The 23,416-nt window shown below is 43.5% G+C and overlaps 1 protein-coding gene and 1 long non-coding RNA gene across 21 annotated transcripts in view; one reads left to right on the forward strand and one right to left on the reverse strand.

Moving 5' to 3' along the window:
* LOC125754677 (uncharacterized) overlaps positions 1-23,416 on the forward strand; it is an 84,827-nt gene that overhangs the window by 14,667 nt on the left and 46,744 nt on the right. The gene's annotated exons all lie outside the window — the stretch shown is intronic.
* Positions 13,505-23,416, reverse strand: part of DMD (dystrophin) — a 2,170,621-nt gene continuing 2,160,709 nt past the window's right edge. For 14 of the 20 annotated variants that reach the window (XM_025439443.3, XM_025439430.3, XM_025439477.3 and 11 more), the window contains one exon: positions 13,505-16,083. In XM_025439443.3, coding sequence (XP_025295228.1) covers positions 15,986-16,083 — 98 coding nt within the window. In that variant the 3' untranslated portion in view covers positions 13,505-15,985. Of the gene's footprint in view, positions 16,084-20,758; positions 20,791-23,416 lie in introns of all 20 variants that reach the window. The other 6 variants (XM_025439464.3, XM_049107617.1, XM_049107614.1 and 3 more) reach the window with 1 other exon arrangement.

Here is a 23,416-nt window from a genome sequence, read left to right on the forward strand (position 1 = left end):
TGATGAAGTCCCAATAGTTCATTTTTGCTGTTGTTTCTCTGCTGTTAGACATTCTTGTTTGAGCTTCTCCCCTGCCTACATTGCTCTCGAATAGGACCAGACTTGATGGGACATGTGTTCTCCTATAAAAACTTCCAGAGGGAGTTGAACCCAGTGCCTCCAGTATTTAGCCAGGATGGTTGTTACTGTGTTCTTCCCTGTATATCCTCCCAAATTCTTTAAGCTATGATTTAACCCCCCACTCCTTTTTTTTTTTTTTTTTTTGGTGGTGGTGGTGGGGTTCTTTCCTCAGTAGGGCTGGAGAACAACTAGTCATCATCTTGAACATAAGATGTGAAATCACCCCAGTTAGGATTTTTCCCCCTGTTGTATGAAATTCTAGTGCTCTTCTTTCTTTTAGGATCTTATTTGCTAAGCAGTCATGTCCATGACTCTCTGCTGGAATGTCGCTGGGTTGTCTCTTTCATCCCGAAGCTCTGAACACTACTCCATAAAAAGAACATGATGAATGCCCAGGGAAGAAAAGCTAATATATGTGACTTCCCGTGTACTTTGTCTCCTTCCAATGCCTTCATTCACTCAGAGCACATTCCATATGCCAGGAGTTCTAGATGCTCCGGGATATCATAGTGAACAAAACTGACCTAAATCCCGACCCTTATGAACTTTACATTCCAGCTAGGGGCGACAGATAAATATATAAGAATTAGATTATGCCAGCTGATAATAAATGTGACGTGGCAACGTGAAGTGGAGAAGGGCAAAGATAGAGTTGGGGTTGAGGTCTGACTCATGTCTAGGATAGGTTTGACTGAGAAGGTTGTTACAAAATGATGAGAGAAGACAATTTAGGTCATACAAAGAAACCTTTACACTTTATGAAATGGGCAGCCTCCACTTCCCAGGGTCCAGGGAATTACAGAATGGAGTGGAAGGCAGGAAACTTTTATAGGACAAAGAGTAGGGAACATGGAAATAAGTATAGAGCCCAGAGTTGGCTTGGTAGGTGGGTCTTGGCTGACTGGCTATACTGTATTTCTGGCCAAGCAGAGCATTTAAAGGGACACAAAAATTAAGTTTCAGTTTGTTGACGTGGCACACAGGCGGAAGTGGCCCCATTTTGGGCCCAGACATTTGTTTCAGCAACATGAATTTTGAGTAAAGACCTCAAGGAGGTGAGGAAGCCAGCAAAACAGGCATCTAGGGGGCAGAGCAAATAGCCAGTACAAAGGCCCTGAGGTCAGAATTCGCTGGGGAGTTTCACAAACAGTAAGGTGGCAGTAAGATCCATGTAGCAGAGGGACAGAGGGACAGGTAGCCCGGCTGGGGACAGAGGTGCAGGTCGGCTTCTGTTAGGACCTTGCAGAGGCTAGAAGGACTTTGGCTTTTACTCTGGGACGTGGAGCCATTGATGGGTTTTCGGCTGAAAACTGGCCAGATCTGATTATGCCTTAACAGGATCACTCTGAAAAAACAAAAACAAAAACAAAAACAAAAAAAACAAAAACCAGGATCACTCTGTGTGAACAAACGAGAGCCGGAAGGAGAGAGGGTGGCAGCTGGGAACCCAGCTGAAGACTATGGTAATGATCCAGCAGCATGCTTATGATGCCTCAGACCAGGGCAGTGGAAGCAGACCTGGGGAGAAGTGACCAGATTCTAGACATATTTCAAAGGGAGGGCCCATCACTTGTTGATGTGAGTAAGAAAGAAAAGGAAGAGTCACAGATGATGATGCTTTTTGGCCTGAGCAATTGGAAGGATGGAGTTGTCATTAACGGGGGAGAGAACGTTTGAGATGGTGGCAGGGAGGTGGCTGTGGTGGATACCTCGGGAGCTCAGTGTCAGACACGGTAAGTTAGAGAAGGCCATCAGACTTCCAGGTAGAGATGCTGAAGAGGCAGCCGGATCTGCAAGGAGGGAGTTCAGGGACCAAGTTCCGGCTGGAGACACCCACCCCGGAGTCACCGTCGCATTGAAGGTATTTATTTATTTATTTATTTATTTATTTATTTATTTATTTATTTATCTATCTATCTATCTATTTATTTATTTATTTTTATTGGAGTTCAATTTGCCAACATATAGCATAACACCCAGTGCTCATCCAGCCAAGTGCCCCCATCAGTGCCCATCACCCAGTCACCCCTACCCCCCGCCCACCTCCCCTTCCATCACCCCTTGTTCATTTCCCAGTTAGGAGTCTCTCATGCTCTGTCACCCTCGCTGATATTCACTCATTTTATCTTCTTTCCCCTTTATTCCCTTTCACTATTTTTTATATTCCCCAAATGAATGAGACGATATAATGTTTGTCCTTCTCCGATGGACTTATTTCACTCAGCATAATACCCTCCAGTTCCATCCACGTTGAAGCAAATGGTGGGTATTTGTCGTTTCTAATGGCTGAGGAATATTCCATTGTATACATAGACCACAGCTTCTTTATCCATTCATCTTTCGATGGACACCGAGGCTCATTAAAGGTATTTATAGCCAGGGGACCGAATGAAGTCAGCAAGCCAGCATTCACATTAAAGACAGGAGTTTCCGGGATCACTGGGTGGCTCGGCGGTTTAGCGCCTGCCTTTGGCCCGGGGCGCGATCCTGGGGTCTTGGGATCGAGTCCCACATCGGGCTCCCGGCGTGGAGCCTGCTTCTCCCTCTGCCTGTGTCTCTGCCTCTCTCTCTCTCTCTCTCTATGTCTATCATAAATAAATAAATAAACCTTAAAAAAAAAAAAAGGAGTTTCGAGGAGTGAGCCTGGGGCCCTACCACAGGAGGGGGGAGTGTTTGTAAAAATAGGAGCGCACATCCAAGCACATCACACAGAAGCGTTTTGCGGGGCGCAACCATGAGGGAGTCAGCTTTGGGGAGGAGGGCGATTCCGCTCGGTGTGGGGTGGGAGGAAAGGATCCTGCTGTGCAGAACGTGAGGGGACATGAATATGAACGCTTGAGGAGTGGGAGTGCAGGAACGCGGGCAGAAGGCAAGGCCAAGGTCTGAGCCCCGTGGGCCCAGGATGGAGAGACAGGTGGAGCCGCTTACGCTCCTCTTCTCTTGGTTTGCAGCTGTTTCCCAGGAAAACTAATGGCAGCGGTTTGGAGCGCACTCTCTGACCTCCGGAGATGGAGTGTTTTCTGCAGAGGAAGCGCTCACCTGCAGGAAGTTTCCCAGGATTGATCACGTGTGGCAGGTGGTGGTGGTGGGGGGAGCCGCGAGCTGGTGGGAGGAGGGGCAGGTGGGGCAGACGAGCGCCCCTGCGGTGTGATTGCCTCTGGGGCTGGGATGGCCCTTCCACACTGTCCCCAAATGAGGCGGGGTGTGTGTGTGAGACTAGGTGTTTGTAGGATTCCATCAGCCAGTTCTTGGCCCCGGTGGTTTCCCTGTGAGAGGTGGTGTTACTGTGCAAAGGACAGTTGCCTGAGGCTGAAGGCAGTGCCCAGAGAGGGACACCGCTGTGAGCCGTGGGCAGCCGGGGTGCGGATGGCGTGGCCCCAAGACGACAGGGAAAGTGTCAGGAGCACTGCGGTGTGCACCTCGAGCAGCTACAAGCCGCACACGCGCTGAGGTCAGATGTTACATTTAAAGGAACGCAAATGGGGATCCCTGGGTGGCGCAGCGGTTTGGCGCCTGCCTTTGGCCCAGGGCGCGATCCTGGAGACCCGGGATCGAATCCCACGTCGGGCTCCCGGTGCATGGAGCCTGCTTCTCCCTCTGCCTGTGTCTCTGCCTCTCTCTCTCTGTGACTATCATAAAATGAATAAAAAAAATTAAAGGAACGCAAATGAATGGGGATCACGTGTTTCTCCGCCTTTGGGAAACATCTCTTCGTTTCCTGGCTTTTCTCAGATGGTCGATGTTTCCATCTGGGGTATCGTCCATGAATTACTTTAGGGAAGGGACTAGACGGTCGGACAAAATGGGAAAAGTATGCAGGAACTAATACCCTTAAAACCTAAGGGCGGGAGCCGGCCAGTGAGGGAGAATATGCAAAGAACGCAGCGGTATTCGGGTTGGAAAAGGGACCCGCTAGTTGTCTGCCCTTTGCCTAGGAGGCACCGGGAAATGTGTGTGTGTGTGTGTGTGTGTGTGTGTGGCAGGGGGACTGCAAAGTGAGAGAGTGTCATGTGTGAAGAATTGTCCCAACGCAAAGGCCAAGCAGAGGTAGGGTGGCCGGGCAGTTTATTCTACCACCAGGGCGTTGTTGAGAGTGGAAGCGTTTTATTAAGAATTACGTGGGGCAGCCCGGGTGGCTCAGCGGTTTAGCGCCGCCTGCAGCCCAGGGTGTGGTCCTGGAGACCCAGGATCGAGTCCCACGTCGGGCTCCCTGCGTGGAGCCTGTTTCTCCCTCGGCCTGTGCCTCTGCCTCTCTCTCTCTCATGAATAAATAAAGAAAATCTTAAAAAAAAAAGAATTACGTGAAGACGACTGGCATAAACCATGAATGAGGCCTTCAGGCCCTGGTGTAGGGGCTGGCGGTTATCCACGCAGGGTAGAGGCCCAGTCAAGCCCGGGATCACGGTGTGAGGAGTGTAAGCAAGAACTTCCCATATGGCTTGGAGTCCCCTATTGCTGTAATGGCCATGAAAGGGGAGTTACCCTTCTTAGCCACAAATATCTGACGGATACCAGTTGTCAACGTGCCTAAGATGCTGAGGTTTAGTATGAGCAGGAATTGTTGAACCAGTAACCTCGACTCTCGTGGTGGTTTAACTGTTCCCTTAGCGCGGTGCTTCCCAACTGTTGGCACGTCGCGCCCTACAGAGATTGGCTTTTAATTGCAGGGCATTCTGGGTTACCCACAGCGGCTAAAGGTCACCTTTCTCCGTCTGGCCACGCCCAAGCCTTCAAGGTTTAAGACCCGGGCACTCCTGGGACGCAGTGGGGTACACGGAGGCTCGGCCTCACCAAGTGAGCCTGGAAAGCCTAAGAAGTTAAGAATAAAGCAGAGATGGCGAAGTATACCTAATCCATGGTTTTAATACTTTATTGAATTTAGTAATAATTTGTTATGGTGCTTAAAATGTGACAACTTGGCGACATTAGCCTTAGGTTCCAACTTGAAAAATGTGTCTTTTTAAAATGCGATTTCGCAACGAATAGTATGAGCAAAGGGCCTTGGGCTCCTACGGTATCCGGTGTCTGCAAGTTTCAGGGACTCTGGGCCAGCGCATGCGCAGTTCACTCTCCCAGTTGGCCAATGGGGGCAGGGGTGGTGGGGGGGGGGGGCAGGCTGTAAGTGCGGGTCCAGAGAGAGGGGCAGGCAGAGGATGGGCTTGATTCGCTGAGCTTCAGAGCTCCATGGAATCAAGCCCCAGGCGCTGCTTTACTTTCCAGAAGCAGTTGAATCTCATGGGAACCTCGGATTCCATGGGAACAGCAAGGGTGAAAAACGCCTGGGTGCTCCTGTGCTGGAAGCCCCTCCTCCCAGAGTCATTCTTAAGAAATGTGCCTCATGCCCCGGATAAACCAAACTCCAGTCACCGTCCCTCAGTGCCCCATCAGAGTCACAGTGTGGAGGTGACCTGCTCCAGGGGCCTGGCCAGGTGTGGAAGACCAGGATCTAGCCTAAAGGCCGCGTAGGGGTGCGAGCACCGAAAGCCAGAAAGGGTGACTGATCTACACAGGCCAAAAGTCTGTTGCCTTCCAGGAGGCCAGAGGACCTCTGGGAGCCAGGTTTCTGGTGTGGGCCCCCAAGGGGCCCCATTTCATGTCTGCCAAGGTCCACAGCAACCCAGGGTCACTGTCCCATTATTCTCACTCCAGTTGTTTCTCTTGGCAGCAGGAAGGTGTCTGAGGTGTCTGGAATTCCTCCCAGGAGACCATCACCACCTGTTCCTCAAACCTTTCCCTTAAAGAACAAGGTCTTTCTGACCCAGCCCAACTGCTTGTCTTTTTGAGAATACCACTCCCACAGGTGTCAGGTGATATCACATTGTGACTTTTGATTTGCATTTCGCTGATGATGAGTCATGTTCAGTACCTTTTCAGGTATGTGTTGACCATCTGAATGGCATCTAAATGTCTATTTAGATGTTCTGCCCGTTTGAAAACAGGATTGTTTTTCTTTCTTTCTCTTTCTCTCTTTTTTGCCAATGAATTGTAGGAGTTCTTTATATATTTTGGCCAGCCATCTGGTCCTGGACTCTTGTTTGTTGTGAGGTTTTTGATTACTGATTCATCTCCTTACTAGTAATGAGTCTTTCTGGATTTTCTCTGTTGTTTCATCTCAACGTATTTGTGAATTTTCCAGTTTTCTTCTTAGAACCGATTTCTAGTTAAAACCACTGTAGTGTAGGAAAGATGCTTGATATGATTTCAGTCTCCTTAAATGTATTAAGACTGGTTTTGTCGACTAGCATATGATCTGTCCTGGAGAATGTTACATGTACACTTGAAAAGAATGTGTATTAAGTTGTTTTTGGATGGAATGTTCTGTTTATATCTGTGTAAGCCCGATGTTTCCTTATTAATTTTTTGTCTGAATGATCTATCCATTGGAAGTGGGATATTAAAGCCCCTACTACTACTGTATTGCTGTGTATTTCTCCCTTTAGGTCTGTCAATTTTTGCTTCATATATTTAGGTGTTCCTATATTGGGTGCATAAATATATACAAATATTACATCCTCTGGTTGGATTGACCCTTTTATCATTGTGTAATGACCTTTGTCGCTTACTACAGTCTCTTGGAAAGTCTATTTTGTCTGACATATGTATAACTAACCAAGCTTTCTTTTGTTTTTCATTTGCATGGAGCGTCTTTGGCCATCCCTTCTCTGTTAGCCTATGTATGTCCCTAATGCTGAAGTCAGTCTCTTATAAGCAGCATAAAGTTGGGTCTTGTTTTTAATCTTGTCAGCCACTCTGTCTTTAGATTAGAGAATTTAGTCCTCAGACATTTAAAGTAATTATTAATAGGTATTACTGCCATTTTGTTCATTGTTTGCTGGTTGTTTGGAATTCCTTTGTTCCTTTCTTCTTATGTTCTCTCCCTTGGTGAAATGATGCTTTTTTGTAGTAGTATGCTTAGATCCTTTTTTTTTTTTTGTCTTTTGTGTATCTCCTGTGGGTTTTTGCTTTGTGGTTACCATGAGGCTCACATAAGGCATCTTTCTTACATTTCTAATGGTCTATTCTAAGTTGTTATCAACTTGAGTTCACATGCATTCTAAAGCTCTACGTTTTTACCTTCATCCCCCAATTTTTTTGATGTCATAATTTACATCTGTCTTGTGTATACATTAAGAAATTATTGTAGTTATAGTCATTTTTACTACTTTGGTTTTTGTTTTTAGAGAGCATGTATGTGGGGGAGGGGCAAAGGGAGAGGGAGAGAATCTTAAGCAGTCTCTGCACAAAGCTTGGAGCCCAACATGGGGCTTGATGTTATGACCATGATATCATGACCTGAGCTGAAACCAAGAGTTGGATGCTTAACTGAGTCACCCAGGGGCCCTGATACTTTGTTTTTTTTTAACCTTCATACTAAATTTATAAGTGATTAACCCACCACCATTACAACATTAGATTACTCTGAATTTACCTATATATTTATCATTACCAGTGAGATTTATACTTTCATGGTTCCCTGTTATGAATTTGTGCCCTTTCATTTCAACTTTAAGCAGTCTAACATTTCTTAGAAGGCCAGTCTAGGGCTACAATCCTTTAGCTTTTCATCTCTGGAAAATTCTTTCACTTCTGAAGAACAACTTTGTTGGATAGAGTATTCTAGTTGGCAGGTTTTTTTCGTTCAGCACTTTGAATATAACGTGAAACTCCCTTCTGGCCTGTGAATTTTTGCTTAAAAATCTGCTAATGGTCCTTTGAATGTAACAATTTATTTTTCTCTTGCGGTTTAAAAAATCCTTTCTTTAACTTATGACACTTGAATTATAATGTGTCTTGTCTTGGTCTCCTTGGAGTCCTCTTCTTTTCAACTCTCTGGGTGTCCTGGATCCGGATGTCTGTCTCTGTTCCTGAGGTTATGGTGGTTTTTAGCCATTAGTTCTTCAAATCAATTTTCTGCCCCTTTCTCTTCCCTGTTGTTGAACCCAACTGTTGAATGTGTCCTTTTAGTTACTGTATTCTTTTTTTTAAAGGATTTTATTTTATTATTTAAAGATTTTATTCATTTCCTCATGAGAGACACACACACAGAGAGAGAGAGAGAACCAGAGACACAGGCAGAGGGAGAAGCAGGCTCCACGCAGGGAGCCTGACATGGGAGTGGATCCCAGGTCTCCAGGATCAGGCCCTTGGCTGAAGGTGGCGCCAAACCGCTGAGCCACCGGGCTGCCCCCTTAGTTACTGTATTCTTAAGCACTAAGATATCTGGTAATTTTAAAAAAGATTTATTTATTTATTTGAGAGAGAGTGAATGTGTGTGCATGTGTACCCCCCCCCCCACACACACACATACATACAAGCAGGAAGAGTAGGGGGAGAGGGAGAGAGAAAACTCAAGACGACTCGATGCTGAGTGTGGAGCCTGATGCAGGGCTCCATCTCACAACCCTGAGATCATGACTTTAGTCAAAACCAAGAGTTGAATGTTTGACCGACTGAGCCATACAGGCACGCCTCTGTTTGGCATTTTAGTATATTTTTTCTTTGGTAAAATCCTCATTTTATTTATTGTCTTCCTGACCTTGATGAGTATACTATCACTGTTATTTTGAACTTTGTATCAGGTAAATCACTTATTCCTATTTCATTAAGATTTTTTTCCCCGAGGTTTTATCTTGTTCTTTCATTTGGAACACATTCCTTGCTTCTTTTCCCTTGATTCTCTGCATTCATTTCTATATATTAGATGAAATAGCCACTTCTCCTGGTCTTGAAGGAGTGGTCTGTGTAGGAGATGGAACCTTATCATTTAACCCCACCCAGCTCTAGGTTGTCTCTCAAATTTTTGTGATTGCCTAGCAGCATTCGTTTAAATTTTTTTTATTTAAATTAAATTTAATTAACATATATTGTATTATTAGTTTCAGAGGTAGAATTCATTCATAAGTTGCATATCCCACCTAGTGCTTATTACATCAAGTGCCGTCCTTAATGCCCATCCCCCCAGCCACCTCCCCTCCAGCAACCCTTAGTTTGTTTCTAGCATTAAAAGAGTTTATGGTTTTCCTCCATCTCTGTTTTCCTCTTATTTTATTTTTCCTTCCCTTCCCCTATGTTCTTATGTTTTGTTTCTTAAATTCCACATAGGAGTGAAATCATATGGTATTTATCTTTCTCTGACTTATTTTGCTTAGCATAATACCCTCTAGCTCCATCCACATCATGGCAAATGGCAAGATTTCATTCTTTTTGATGGCTGAGTAATATTCTATCATGTATATCCCACAACTGCTTTATCCATTCACCCATCAATGGACATCTGGGATCTCTCCCTAGTTAGGCTATTGTGGACATGGCTGAAGCAGCAGTCTTTGTTCTTAGTAGCTCCCAGCAGTTGAGGGTGTGCCAAGATCTGTTTGTGTCAGCATGTAGATGCAGGCTAATTGGAAGCTAGACCCTCTCTTTCAGAGGAAGACTGTGGGATGAGTGTTCCTGCTGCCTTTGCACTGTACTCTGGGGATGGGAGGCATGGATATCCAATGAAGAACTGTTTCTCTGTTTGGTACAGTCCCATGGGACTGAGAAACATAAGCCTTACTGGCCACCAGAGCCAGGTGAGCAAGGGTGTTGCCTGGGCAGTAGCTGCACAAATCAAGGCACCAGACATGTGCCCAAGCTCCTTTATGGGAGACACCAGTGCCCTGGAATGAAGTGGAGGGAGATACAAAGAGAGCATCCTCTGGTTTCTGTGGAGTATTGCAATCTGCCCTTCAACGTGTTTCAATTAGGAGCCGGTCTCTCAGGCCATAGCCATTAAGATGAGCAAACAGGCCCCTTTTAGGAAGGCCTGGGTGTTCCTGCATGCTGCCTCTGTGCCATGCCCTGGGAGGACAGCTGGGTAAGAACTGTTTCTCTGTCTGTGATGGTCCTGTGGCACTCACGAAGGTAAGCCCAACTGGCTACCAGAGCCAGAGGATGAAGGGGCAACCCCTGGACAGTAGCCCCCCAAACCAGAGTGCCAGACATGTTCATAAGCTCCTTCTGGGAGAGACTGGCAGTGTGGAGCAAGGCCGAGGAGGAGCACAGAGCATCCGCTGTCCTCTGGGGTCTTTGGGGAGGGTTGCAGTCCGTCCCTAGCTAGGTGTGAAACTCGAAGTCTGCCCCTTGGGCCACAGCTATGAATATAAGCAAATAGGCCTCTTTTAAGGAAAGACTGAGCATCTGAGTCTGCTGCCTCTTGCTTCTGTGTTGTGCCCTAGGGGGTCAGCCATGGTGAGTTTGCTTGAGCCCTTTACCAACTGTTTCCTTGTTCACCACAGCCTTGTGGATCTCCTGGACCAGCCCTTTGGGATCTTGAAGCTAGATGTTTTGGGGGTCCCATATCTCTCAAGGAAGTCTTAAAAGTTGGGGTGCCAGATGTGGGGTCCAAAGTCATCACTCCTCAGAGAGAAGCTGGGAGTTGTGAGTTTCCTCCTGGCTGTGTGTCACTGTGCCAGGGACAAGGTTTATGGGGATGTTGTGTCTTAGACTCTCCTACTGGTTTTGGCAGTCGCATGATATGTATAGGAGTCACTCAGTTTCTGGGTTTCTTACAGAGGGACTCCTGTATATGGGTGTAGACTGAGTGTGTCTGTGGGAGGAGGTGAATTTGGGAGGCTCCTATGTTGCCATCTTAACTGAAACTCCCTGAAAGTGTGCCTATTTTACACAGATCATTGACATTAATACATATGAAAATAGTAAGATTTTCCAAGTGAACCTAAAGGCTTAAGAATAATTAGGTTTTAAAATGTATACCAAGTGGAGAAACCACCTTTACCAGGGTATAAAGTTAACATCACCAAGAATGGGACAGACCATCATAACATGCCTCCTACTATGATGTGCTGAGGACACATCATCACTTGTGTCCTATTCCTGCCAAAAACACATACTCTGAATCTAATCATAAAGGGCAGAGGAGACAAACCAAAATGGAGGCACATCTTACAAAGTCACTGGCTCATACTCTTAAAATATGTGAAAGTCTTTGAAGACAAAGAAAGGCAGAGAAACCATTCCAGATCAAAGAAGATTAGAGACAGGACTAAATGTCATGAGATCGTGAATTAGATCCAAGACCAGATCAGGGAAACACATGTAACTAGGAAAGACCCTGCAAACTGACAACATTTGGATATGGCTGTGTAGATGTTATCTTTACTGCTGTTTCTTTATTTTGATAATTTTCATGTAGTTATGCAAGAGAATGTTCTAGTTTTCAGAAAATTTTCCTGAAATATTTAAATATAAAGGGGCATGATGTCTGAAACTTAATTCTCAAAATAGTTTAGGAAGAAAATAGACTCTATATGGAAGGAAAACGTAAATGGTGCAATATGCAGTTTTTGAATGTGGATAAAGGGCACATATGGGTTCTTTGTGCTCTTCTCACAATGTTTTTGTGAGCTCGAATTATCTCCTAGAAGAGCTAAAACTCGATCCTGTATGTGTATGTATAAAATATGCACATTCAAATATATAGGTATAGAATTTAAGCCTCACGTTACTATATGTAATCTTTGCTGTATAAGAAAGCCACTCTCAAACATCCCCAAACTTCTGTCTCTCTCTCTCTCTCTCTCTCTCTCTCTCTCTCTCTCTCTCACACACACACACACACACACACAATATTATTATGGAAAGTCTGAGTGTAGTTGTTCTCATGTTATCAAATAAGTACATGAGATCACAACACTATGCTGTCCATGGAGTGATGGGGAATGTGTCTGTGGTTCCTCTAGTGGTCATACTACTGTGGGAAAGAGTTCCATTCATGTCCTTGCTACCCTTAATTTGAAGGAAAGTCTTTGCAAGTGTGCCACTGCTCATGTTTGTATTCATTCCACCATCAGAGTGTTGCAGATTCAGGGAAATCCCATCACAGCTCCATAGGACACATCCATGCGTCTTGGTGCTTTGCCCTAAACACACGTTTTGCTTGCCAGTGCACTGTCTGCACTGGCTTGATCCATTTTACATTTTAACTGAAATAATTGCCTCCCCTCCAACCTGTGCCAAGTGTGGAAATGGAAAGCCAAACCCTGCCTCAGAGTCCTCCACACACCGTTGTGGCAGGCATGGGGAAGTGTTGTATTCCTTGGTAACCTAGCATCCTCCCATCCAAACAGCTAGTCTGAGTGTCTCTAACAAAGGTGGGTTTGGGGAATGGCAGGAGGGAATACATGATGGATTGAAATGGGACAAAAAGTAGTCTTGGAGCATGTGGACTTCAGGGGTGATCTTTCCAATCAGTAGTTGTTTGGGCGGGCATCATCAGCTCACTTTCAGAAACCAAGCAGGTGATATTCCTAGCAGGGATGCCATACTCCCTTAGTCTTATTCTCAATGAGCTTGACCCTCTCCTACTGTTTCCAGAGTCACTAGAATAGGTTTTACCTCATGGACTTGGCAATTTCTTTGGACCCCTGGCATGTGAACACAGTTGGGGAACTCCTCTCCATGATCTTGGTTGGAGGCAAAGATACCCCCCCCCTTAGGGGAGCCAACATGGCTACTCCTTGTCCTCCCCTCCTCGGCAGTTGGGACAGAAGCAAAGCAGGACGGGAGTGTGAGGATCTCTCTCTGGTCCTGATGATGACTTGTGTGTGGTAGGGCTATCCTCCCCAGAACCAGTTGTGAGGTCTCCTTTTAGGTGAGACTTGTATCGCTCAGATTGCCCCTTAGATTTGGTGTTACCAACAATAACAGAAGTGATGAATTCTCTTGAGAAGCAAGTGTAAATTGCATACTGGCTAATTCATCTACTTGTGATTACTAAAACAGGAAACCAAATGAGCACTGTGACTACTGCTGCACCAAAATGATCTCCCAAGCTCCACACATGGCTTACCACCTGTAATCCAGAAATCTCACCTGTAGGAACATGTCTCACAGATAAGATTTTTGCACGAGGGACATGACAGGGAAGATGTGCAGTATAGTTTGTCACAGGAAGAGATATAAAACAACCCATGTGTCCCACCAAAGAGGACAGCTTAAGTAATATCCCACTAACACCCACCGGACTATTATGCAGCTATAAAAAAGGATGAGAAAACATGTTATGTATTGAGATGGAAATATCTATTTGGATAGGATTAAGAGTGGCTGGATCTCTGGAGTTCATTCTCAATCAAGTGCATAGAAAACTATGTCTCAGGTGTAATAAAAGGACAAAAGGCAGAACATGTGTTTGTAATTGCTTTCATGATCACAACCATTTGGAAGGAGACGCGGAAATTAACATTTGCTCATAGGCCAGTGTGGATGATGTGGGAAGTGGGAGTATTTTCAGCACTTGGATTTCTCAATTTTTTTTTTTTTACTTGTCAACCATATGAATGTATTACATAGTTAAAAATCAAAAACAAAGTACTGTACTCAACACTTTTTTTGTAACATAACTGCGTGCTTTATTGAGATACACAGTAAAGCAGTAATATAATACAATAGTAAGGCATATATTTGGTGAAGTCTGATATGTTGTGAAAATGCAGTAAAACTGAAGTTTAAAAAAATAATTAGTAAATGTTACAGTGTTGGTGTTAAAACACAATATATTATGATACTCAAGAACCCAGTACCTGAAAACAATGACAGAACATGCCACGTGATGTTTATGCTTCAGTTACATTATGATTTACAGTTTAATACTTGGTGGTTATAAAGAACACGGAATAATGTCCAAATTATGCTTAAAACGTAGCAATAAAGCTCTCAATTTTTATTCAAATATTTTGACAGACTCACTCCAGAACTAATGTCTAAAAGATAAAATGAAAAGATTAAAATAAAATTATGCACGCTATTTACCTCTGCTTTTAGAATGAAACTTAAAACTGCTTAGTAGAAGTAACACAACCCCTTGTTTTAAATCATGGTTAAAAAAAAAATCTGCGGGGAAAGAAAAAGTCCAGTGTCACATAAAGGAGAAAAAATGCAAGACCAAAACCAAATCTTCATGTCATTCTGTTACCTTAGAGCTTTGGGTTTTCCTTTGGAAATGACAGTGGGGGAAAAAATGGAGAAAAATGTTCACATGATGGACAAGTAGTGAAGCTGTGAAATCAGGTGTGCACGATTATTAGGAACACCCCAAAACCAAAGTGAGGTAGAAATAGCATGAGAAGCCATGTTGGATGTTAATTGTCATTAATAAAATAATAGACAAAACCCACTCTGCAAAAGTTAATGATACTTGATCTAAGAGGTAACAGATTTGCAAAATAATAGGTCACATGGTGATTTCTAGTGAATGAATGAATGAAAACAAATGAAAGGCCAAGAAGATGATAGAGTAAAGCTTGTTCCTACCAGTTAGTCCTCTTGGGTTATTCTCTTTTTGAACAATGTTTGTATCTCTAACCTTCCTCACCCACCAGCAAGGGTTTGGAGTACCCTTTGGAACATGTGAATCCATCTACCTTCCCCCCTTACAAACCTGTGTGGAATTAGTTGTAGAGAAATGTGAAGTAGGGAAACACAGTTCATGGGCTTCTGGGTAGATATTTACCAGGAGCACACCATGATGAGGCTGTCTTACACACCTTCCCAAGGGTTATTTTAAATGAAGTCTTGTGGCATTTAAAAACTCCTTGCAATAGGGGAAAAATCTAAAAAAAAAAAAAAAAGCAGCAATAAAGCAAGAAAGCAAAACCCCCTCAAATGCCCACTGCTATTTCACTGTGAGGAGAGGGAAGTGATTTTGTTGTAATTACAAAGATCTCCATGTATGGTTATGAACATTCATCCAATCCTTTACTTGAAGAGTGACCCCCCTCCCTCCCAGGGATTGGCTGGGAGTCCACAGCCCTCCAGCCCTACTAGAAAGTCCTCCTCACTGTCTGGGAGTTAAAAATGTCTTCTGATGTCGTGACTTCCACTGAAGCATCATTAAATGTAGATCGTGGCATTGCCAGCAGCGGGAAGCTGAATGTATCAACCCATGGATTACTCTGACATAGTAAGTCCTGTGTATTCATTCGTATGTCCCTTTTAAAAGATTCAATAGCGTAGCTGTCAGTGGAAAGTTTCAAATGAGAAACATCTGGAGCCCCAGACAATGTTTTAGTGTGGTAGTTGCCTCCTGGTTTCAGGCTCCAGGGAAAATTCATTCTAGACCAAGCAGGTAAGCCTGGACGACCAGAAGCAATCTCTTGCCATTAGCAAGTGGCCAGATCATTTGACCAAGAAATTTCAAAGGTCTCTAGAAATTCAGATCTATTTCTCTATATACCTACAGTATTTACATACTTCTAGACATATAGATGCATAAAGCGAAAACCCACAGCCAGTTCCACTCAGTCACCAATTCCTAAAAGAGCCATATGAAGTAGTCATTTGGTGGTGTTAGAGGAAGTCCTATCTTTAATATGCCAGAAAAGAAAAAAAAAAACCATGAATTTCATGTGGATATCACACTAAAACGATGCAAAACAATGCGCTGCCTCAAAGTGTGTGTGTGTGTGTGTGTGTGTGTGTGTGTGTGTGTGTGTGTGTTTAGGGGTTTTTATAAACAACTTTTTTTTTATAAAGCACACTTTAGTTTACAATCTTTCTTTATAACTGTTATAAATTTTTAAACAACCCAAAAGCGTTCCATATAAAGAAATGGCAAGTTATTTAGCTATCAAGATTTTACATGTAGTTTTCTTATAACTTTTTTGTACAATTGCATAGACGTGTGAAACCTGCCATTGTTAACAAAACAATAACAGACTTAGAAACTACTGAAATCTACAGTATAGTACCACTACGCTTCACAAAAATATAGATTTGTTTTTTTTTTTCTTGTAAACTCTTACTGTCTAATCCTCTTTGTTGTATGAATATTATAAAAACCATGCGGGAATCAGGAGTTGTAAAACATTTATTCTGCCCCTTCTTCATCTGTCATGACTGAAACTAAGGACTCCATCGCTCTGCCCAAATCATCTGCCAAGTGGAAAAGGCTTCCTACATTGTGTCCTGGAAGACAAAGAGAAAGAGAGACTTGACACTAGGTGCAGACAGCGTCACCCCGACTCTTCGCCGATTGGGAAATCCTTCCCCACTTCTAGGTGAAGACAACACAGAAGCTGCACCGAGGGTCTACACAACAGGATTTGATTGTTCACCAGTTTCCAGGAAGAAGCAAAGCCTTGTTAAGAAGCCATTCCACGTTGTTAGTATCAGCTTAATACCGGATCGGGCTACTGTGGTCATTTCGGTGGAAAAGTGTCAGAGAGTGTGCTCATCTTCCCCGTGGAAACATCTAGCCAGAGGTTTCCACGGACAAGCACGAGATTCCCATTGTAACAGGACTATTTCATAATGGGATGGACCTTCCCCACCTTGTTGTGGGAGATTTACTTATTGTGCCCTTGTACTCAAATCCCGGGATTATCAAGCCACTCCCACCACAACTACCCCCACTGCCAGCACCACTGTGTATTGCCATCACCATTATCACCGCTGCCACCATGACTATGACACAGGAGCTTCATTTCCATGCCCTTTCAAGCCGCCGGCTCACTTCTAAGGCTATGGTGGAGGAGACTCTTCTTTCTCTGCTTTTACTTGAATTGAAAAACAAACTCTTGAATCGACCTTTTTGTATACTAACATTTGAATTTGGAAGCTTCCTAAGAAAAACCAGTTTTTCATTGCAAGTTGCTCCAGAGCCTAATTACAATATGACCCACACGTACAGCATGGATTTGGGAATCCGGTGAATCCATTTTGGTACCCTTCCTAAATGGGGGTTAACTATCAGAAGAGCCTTTTAATAATAATATGACATGACCTCGCATTGGTCCCCCAGCATGGAGCACAAAAGCAGCACAATGTCCCAGGTACTCTGTGGCAAAATTCAGATCTACAGCAAGATAATTTGAGACCTACCTTATGACTTGCCTTTTCCTATATGTCCCATATTTTTATATGGCTAATTTTAATTCCTGGACATTACTAAATCATTCTCCTCCTGGAGTACTGCCTTTGGAACTAAAAATGCTTTATGAGGCTATTACTACCTTGCCATGTATCAACTTTACGGATTCTCGTAATTGTTAAAATCCCCGTAAAAATCAAAGATAGACTAGGGCAGGAATTCTGGTTATTTACTTCAAGAGACCTAGCGTTTTTCAGTACATGAGAGAGAGGGTCTGAAGAGGATTCAGAGGCAGGCACTTACCCAGTGATGGCACCAGATCAAGTGAAGACTTTACTAAAAGTTTAACACCCTTCAGGTGATCACGTTGGTAAATCTCGTTGAGCTTTATCAATGCAAAGAGTTTCAGTGAGAACGAGTTCCGTTTTAAAAAATCACGTTGGATTTTGGTTGAGATGGCCAGTATAAAAACCTGAACAAAGCAGGTGTGCTACTCAGAGAGTAGGCCAGGAGTGTGGCAGCCCTCAAGGAAGAATCGAAACCATATTTGGCTTTTCTAAACCATAAAAACCACCAGAGGACCCAGTGGGTTCTTTGCTGTTCCTTACAGCTTAGAGCACCAATATATACCTGATGCCACCAGGCTAAAGGGTTTCCTTTGTATCTGGTTTTGACTGCCTAGCAACCCTGGGAGATCTCTCCGATTATTATGTGTAACCAAAAACGAGTGGACTACCTGCAAATTTTTAATTACTTGTAGTCTTAGTAGCTATTAATGAAGCCAGTAAAAACAAAACCCAAGACCCTTACAACTTGATACCTGAACAGAATTCAAATTATTTCTCCTTGTCCACTACCTGTCGCACAGTCTACCAGGGAGGTAGAAAATGTATTACCGTAAACCGAACAGAAAGAACTCATTTTTCCCATTGGCTTATTGACAATAATCAAAAGGTACCTGTTTTAGCCTGCGTGCTAGGGAACGTGGACTGCGGTTGGAAAGTGAATGCATTTATAGATTAAAGAGCCGAGTGGTGCTTCTACTCCTTGAAAAGGTGTTCAGTTACTATCTGAGGGGAAAATTCTTGAGACTCTCCAGAGGCATCATTTCTAGGGGTATCTGCTATTTAAAAGTAACTAGCTGACAGAAAGGTTCATTACTCTTAATCCACCACACAACATCCCAGAAAATGTTAGGTGGCCTTTAACTTGCCTGGACAGTTTTCAATGTTCACCAATGACCTCATGGCTGTCTGCTAGAAAAAAGAACGTTCTGCTAGAAAAAAGAACGTCCAGAGTCACCTCGCCGTATCTGTAGTATGCCTTTGGTTACTTTATTTACAAATGCCTGTTTCACCAGAATAATGATTGCAATGTTTTTCATGGAGGTTTTCATTAGAAACCAGGAAAAAAATTTCTATCTCTTTGACAAAATACTGCCCCAGCGAATCGTAACTCAATCCACCAGAGGCATAAAATTGCAGTGTGATATGGATACAGAAAACAGATTTGTATCCTGGTTCTATTATCCATGTGTGTAAGGGAGAACATTAGTGAGGCCATTAATTTTACCTGACAGATTTTTCTAAAGTCAAAATTAAAATCTCACACTATGAACGTGAGAGGCACTGAAAAGCAGGCCGGATTTTAGGCGTTTGCAATCAGCCTCAGGCACAAGTTGACATAAAAATGTGTCTCCAGAAAGTATTAATTCAATCCACTCTTAAGCAAGGACTGTTGAACACAAAGGCACCATGCATTGAACATTAGAGCAGTTGTATGTTTTTCCAAGTTGGCGCTAAACGCAACACATTTAGTCTCACAGGCCACCACTGCCTGAGGGAGTTGTTTTCTGCAGTGATTGGAATTGAGACTTCCTGGCAGAGAGCCAAGGTCTCAATAGCAATCTGGCACTCTTTTTAAAAATTTTTTTTTCTTTAAAATACAGTTCCCAAATAAATGGTTAGCATTCACTTGTCCACAGCAAAGCTGGAGTACCGCAGGAAAATTCGTGTTTTTCTTCTCCATAATTTCATCTTTGAAAAGCTATCTGATCTACTGTACCTTGGAGGTAATTTTTATAACAATAAAAAAAAATCACTTTGATCCTCGGGGTTTCTGGAAACGCTATCTGACGGTAAGGCGGCTCAGGTAGTAAAGTTTCCGAATGCCTCCGTGGCTTGAATGATACACGTGCTGGCCTGCCTTAAGATTTCGTTTATGAGAGAAACATGTTCAGGGTGGTCAAAATTCAGGTGCAGCTTTTTATAACACGTTAAGAGAAATTGTAAGGGGCACTTACCATAAGAATGAACCCAAGAAGCCTCACGTAAGAAGTACGTGAGCCAGGCAAACCGTCAGGAGCATTCATTGCTTCACCAATTGAGGTTTCCTCTGTTTCTCCTCCCAGCCTACCCCCCCCCAAACCCCCACCAAGACCCCAGTGTCCCAAGCCTTGATAGAGAACACTGGGACAGACACACTGAAGGATCATTAAATTCGTTAGACTTGCGTGGCATGGTGTTGGCAGACTTTCCAGTAGGACTCCTTCTGTTTAAATGAATCAGAGAACTACTCTCGTCCAGCCTGTTGCTAAGGATCTTCTCATATGACAACTGTCGTCCTGTCCAACCTGTCTCCCAGAATAATATGTTATGGCGGCCCATGGAAGAGCTTTCCTTTGCACATCGTTCACGCTAAGCTGTTGGTAAGGACAAGCTTGTTTCATTTGGGCTGTCACTTGACACTCTGCCACCCACTAGTCCTGTGATAAGGTAACTGAACGTTCAGAAAGTATTTCTGATAAAAGTATGCAACAGTTTTCCCTGAAAAATCTTACGCCACATTCAGTGATAATACTGTATTCTACCCCTTTGAGCCCATAAATAGGCACTTAAAAAAAACCCTCAAGACTCCAACGATCAATTTTTATCCCTCACTGGTTTATGGTCTATCTGGTTCCAAAGGCCAAGTGAAAACAGTGCGCTTTCCAAAGGGCTAGTTGACGTGACGTGAGCCTGTCCAACACCATTTTCTCAGGTGGCGATTCAGCCGAAGAGTGGGGCTCTGGACCCTGACTGGCTGGATTTAAATTCTGGCTCTGTCGCCTTGAACACACTGCTTGCTCTCTCACTGACTCAGTTTCCTTGTTTGTAAAATGGGGTTAATAAGAGTACCTACCTCATAGGTTTGGCATGAAGATTACATCATGAAAAAGATGGTAAGTGCTTACAACAGTGCTTGGCACAGTAAGTGCTCAAAAAAAACAAAAACAAAAACATGTTAGCTAGAGTGGGAAAAGAGTATAGGAATGAGGAAAAAAAGAAAACAAAAACAAAATGAGGTCATTCCAGAAGAATAAAGACCCAGGGCACTGGCAGAAAATGCTAGGATCCTGAAAACGCATAGAGACTTTAGTGCTCCTCAATTCTGTTCAAGGCTAAATTTATGTTGAGGAATTCTGTTTGTGTTACAAATGGCAACAGATGATGAACTGCAGGATCCGACCTAGGGATTATCAAGGCTTGCCATTTTATGGAGATTCCTGCTCCCCCAACCCCTGGTCCTGTCGTCATGGTGATGACAATGGCGATGAACATTTGAAGAATGTTCCTCATGAGCTGCAAGTGGAGAGGTGACTACCGTCCTTACATGATGACACATGTAGTACATACATGCGCGTGCACACACACAATTCTTACACAAACGCCAAACATAGAAAGCGCGATGAGACACACAGAAGCCGTGGCTGTGAGCCTGAATCTCACTAACCTCTCTCATTGGCTTCCCAGGGGTATTTCTTCCTTTAATAATGGAGAGAGGAAGAGGCAGAGATATCAGAAAGGAAAAAAATGCATAAATATACAGTTTCATACCAATTTTGCTGCTTTTACCAAACAAATGTTGAGATGACAATTCATTTATTCCCTTCTGAAAAAAAAAAAACAACAACCAGAAACAAAAAGAAAAAAAAAACCCGAAAGACACATCCAGTCAAATAACCTTTACATACACTTAAAATCAGTGTAAACAGATAACACGATCCAGGAGACATAACTTACAGAATCCATAGAGTTCATGTGTTCAAGGGGATGAAAGCTGGCACAGTGTAGGATCTGACAAATTAAGCATTGTTTTTCAAGGACAGCTTTAGAACCTCAATCGAAACGTCCCCAAATCTCAATCTCTTCACTCTCAACAATACACTGAAACCTAAGCAGGAGCTGACTGTGTGTGTGCCAGAAGTCGGCACCCCAAATGCGAGGTGAAACACCACCAAGGCGAGACTGCATCCCCTTGGGAGAATTCATTCTATCTGGTAGAAGCTGAGCATGCCCATGATGAGACCGGGACATTTGAGAAAATAGAAAAAACAAGGGGGAAGGAAATGAGCCCCACTAACGGGCAAGCCACAGAGCCAGATGTAGGAATGAACCCCCAACTTCCTCCTAATTCAACAGATACCAGGAGCCTTGAGATCCGAGGGCTAACAACCCACCGGCATTGTTTTAGAGGACCCTCCATCTGTATGCGTTTATTTTTGAAAAGCAGGTCCTGGTCAAGTTTTCTGTGATTATATTTGGACAGAAAATGAGGCACCTCTGATCATACCTAGCATGTCTGGGGCTTTTGGCAAGTTCCTCTTATCACCAGGGCCTTCGAGTGAAATATTGGTTTTCAGACTCTGATTATGAGCAGTGGGACACTTCCTGAGACAATCTTAGGTGAAACCCCAGGATTTAGAGCAGATAAAAGCAGAGCTGTGAGAGACCCTGTACAGCATCTCCTTTCCCCGCCAGGGCCCCCCATGCTCAGCAGCTGCAAACACTAAAGCACCTTGGAACCGTGCGAGGACTACTCATCCAGACCAAAGAAGTATGGAGCTACTCTTCGAAAAGAAATCTTTCAAAACTCAAGTTCACGGTCTATACTTCTAGTATACGTTGAAAATTTTTCTAAGTAGGACTCTTCCTCCCTCCCTTGTTTCCTTCCTTCTGAATTTTCCCAAGTGAGTCAGAGATTTCTTATAAGTATAAAAACCGCAGGAGTGCCTGGGTGGCTCAGTTGGTTGAGCGTCCCACTCTTGGTTTCGGCCCAGGTCATGATCTCAGGGTCCTGAGATTGATCCCCGAGTTAGGCTCCATGCCCGGCATGGGGTTTGCTTGGGATTTCTCTTTCCTCTCCCTCTGGCCAGCCCCCCTTCTCTCTCTCTCTCAAATAAATAAAATGTTTTAAAAGTATAAAAACTGCATGCTTGATCATGCAAGCGTGGTCAAGATATATATACATAACATTCCTCAAACCAGGGAAGAGGAGAAAAAGGGGTACTGGCTTCTCACTTGTGGGTGTTGCCAGGGGTAGGTCCATACCAGATAAAAAAGGGGAAGGAGGAGAACAACACTCATTCTTGACAGCTCAATGAATCCCAGCATGAATTACATAGCCATTCCTTTCGACTCCCCTATCAAGTCTTTTTTTCATCTTTGTATTTTGTGGTTATACTCTCTGGTAGTAGAATTCATTCCATTCCCCTATAAGACTGAGATCCTTGAAGCCAGGGCCCATATATCATTTACCCATCCCCTCTCTCTCCAATACCTCCTATTCCTCGACACTATGGGTATCTGACGAATGCTGGTTGAACTGAATTAGGAAGGTAGCCACTAAATCATGGTCAGGAGTCTTTGGTGTTTTTGGCACCTTGGCCTTGCCTGTTACCCTTTAACTTGTGTGCCAAGGGCTGGTAACTTGTGCTGGCTTTCACTTTGGTCTACTTTTAAAAACTTAAGAGCTTCAGGAAGGAGTGTTGTTAGAAAGCAATATGATTTAGTTTCAGGATGTAATTATGGTTCCCAGAGTGATACAGGTTACATATCTTTATTCGACACCAAGCCATATTCAGAGCTCAGTATCCACTGACCACCGCCAAACAGGCAGCAAATGACTTGGGTTTTGTTTCGGGTACTTCTTCAGAAACCATGTTTCATGTACAGTGGACATTCCAGAGCTATGTTAATCCTAGTCTCTTTCAAAATCTGCCCCCATCCCTTGGTACCAATGTGCTCATTACCATAGTACCAAAGGAAGTTGCGCTTTTTTGTTTAAAGAAGGTTAAAACAATAGATCTTTTATACTGTATCAGACTAGTTTCTGCACTGACAAAATAGAGGCTATTTGGTTGTGCCACTTAAGAAAATTCTTTACCAGTAAAATAAATGCAAGTGCCACATAAGTCTTATTTCATAAATACATTCTTTGGAAATGAGTTTCCTTAGACCTTCACTTAGAGTGTCCATCTGGCAATGTGGTATGTTGTCAGGAAATGAATCAAGAGAAGAAGGAAATATGCTGGGGGAGTCTTGTGTCTGAATAAAAGGCTTGGTCAAGTCTGGAGATGTCCAGTTTCCTCAGGCAGTATGAACTTGAGAT

This window comes from Canis lupus, chromosome X (genome assembly GCF_003254725.2).
Source record: "Canis lupus dingo isolate Sandy chromosome X, ASM325472v2, whole genome shotgun sequence".
Classification (NCBI taxonomy): Eukaryota; Metazoa; Chordata; class Mammalia; order Carnivora; family Canidae; genus Canis; species Canis lupus.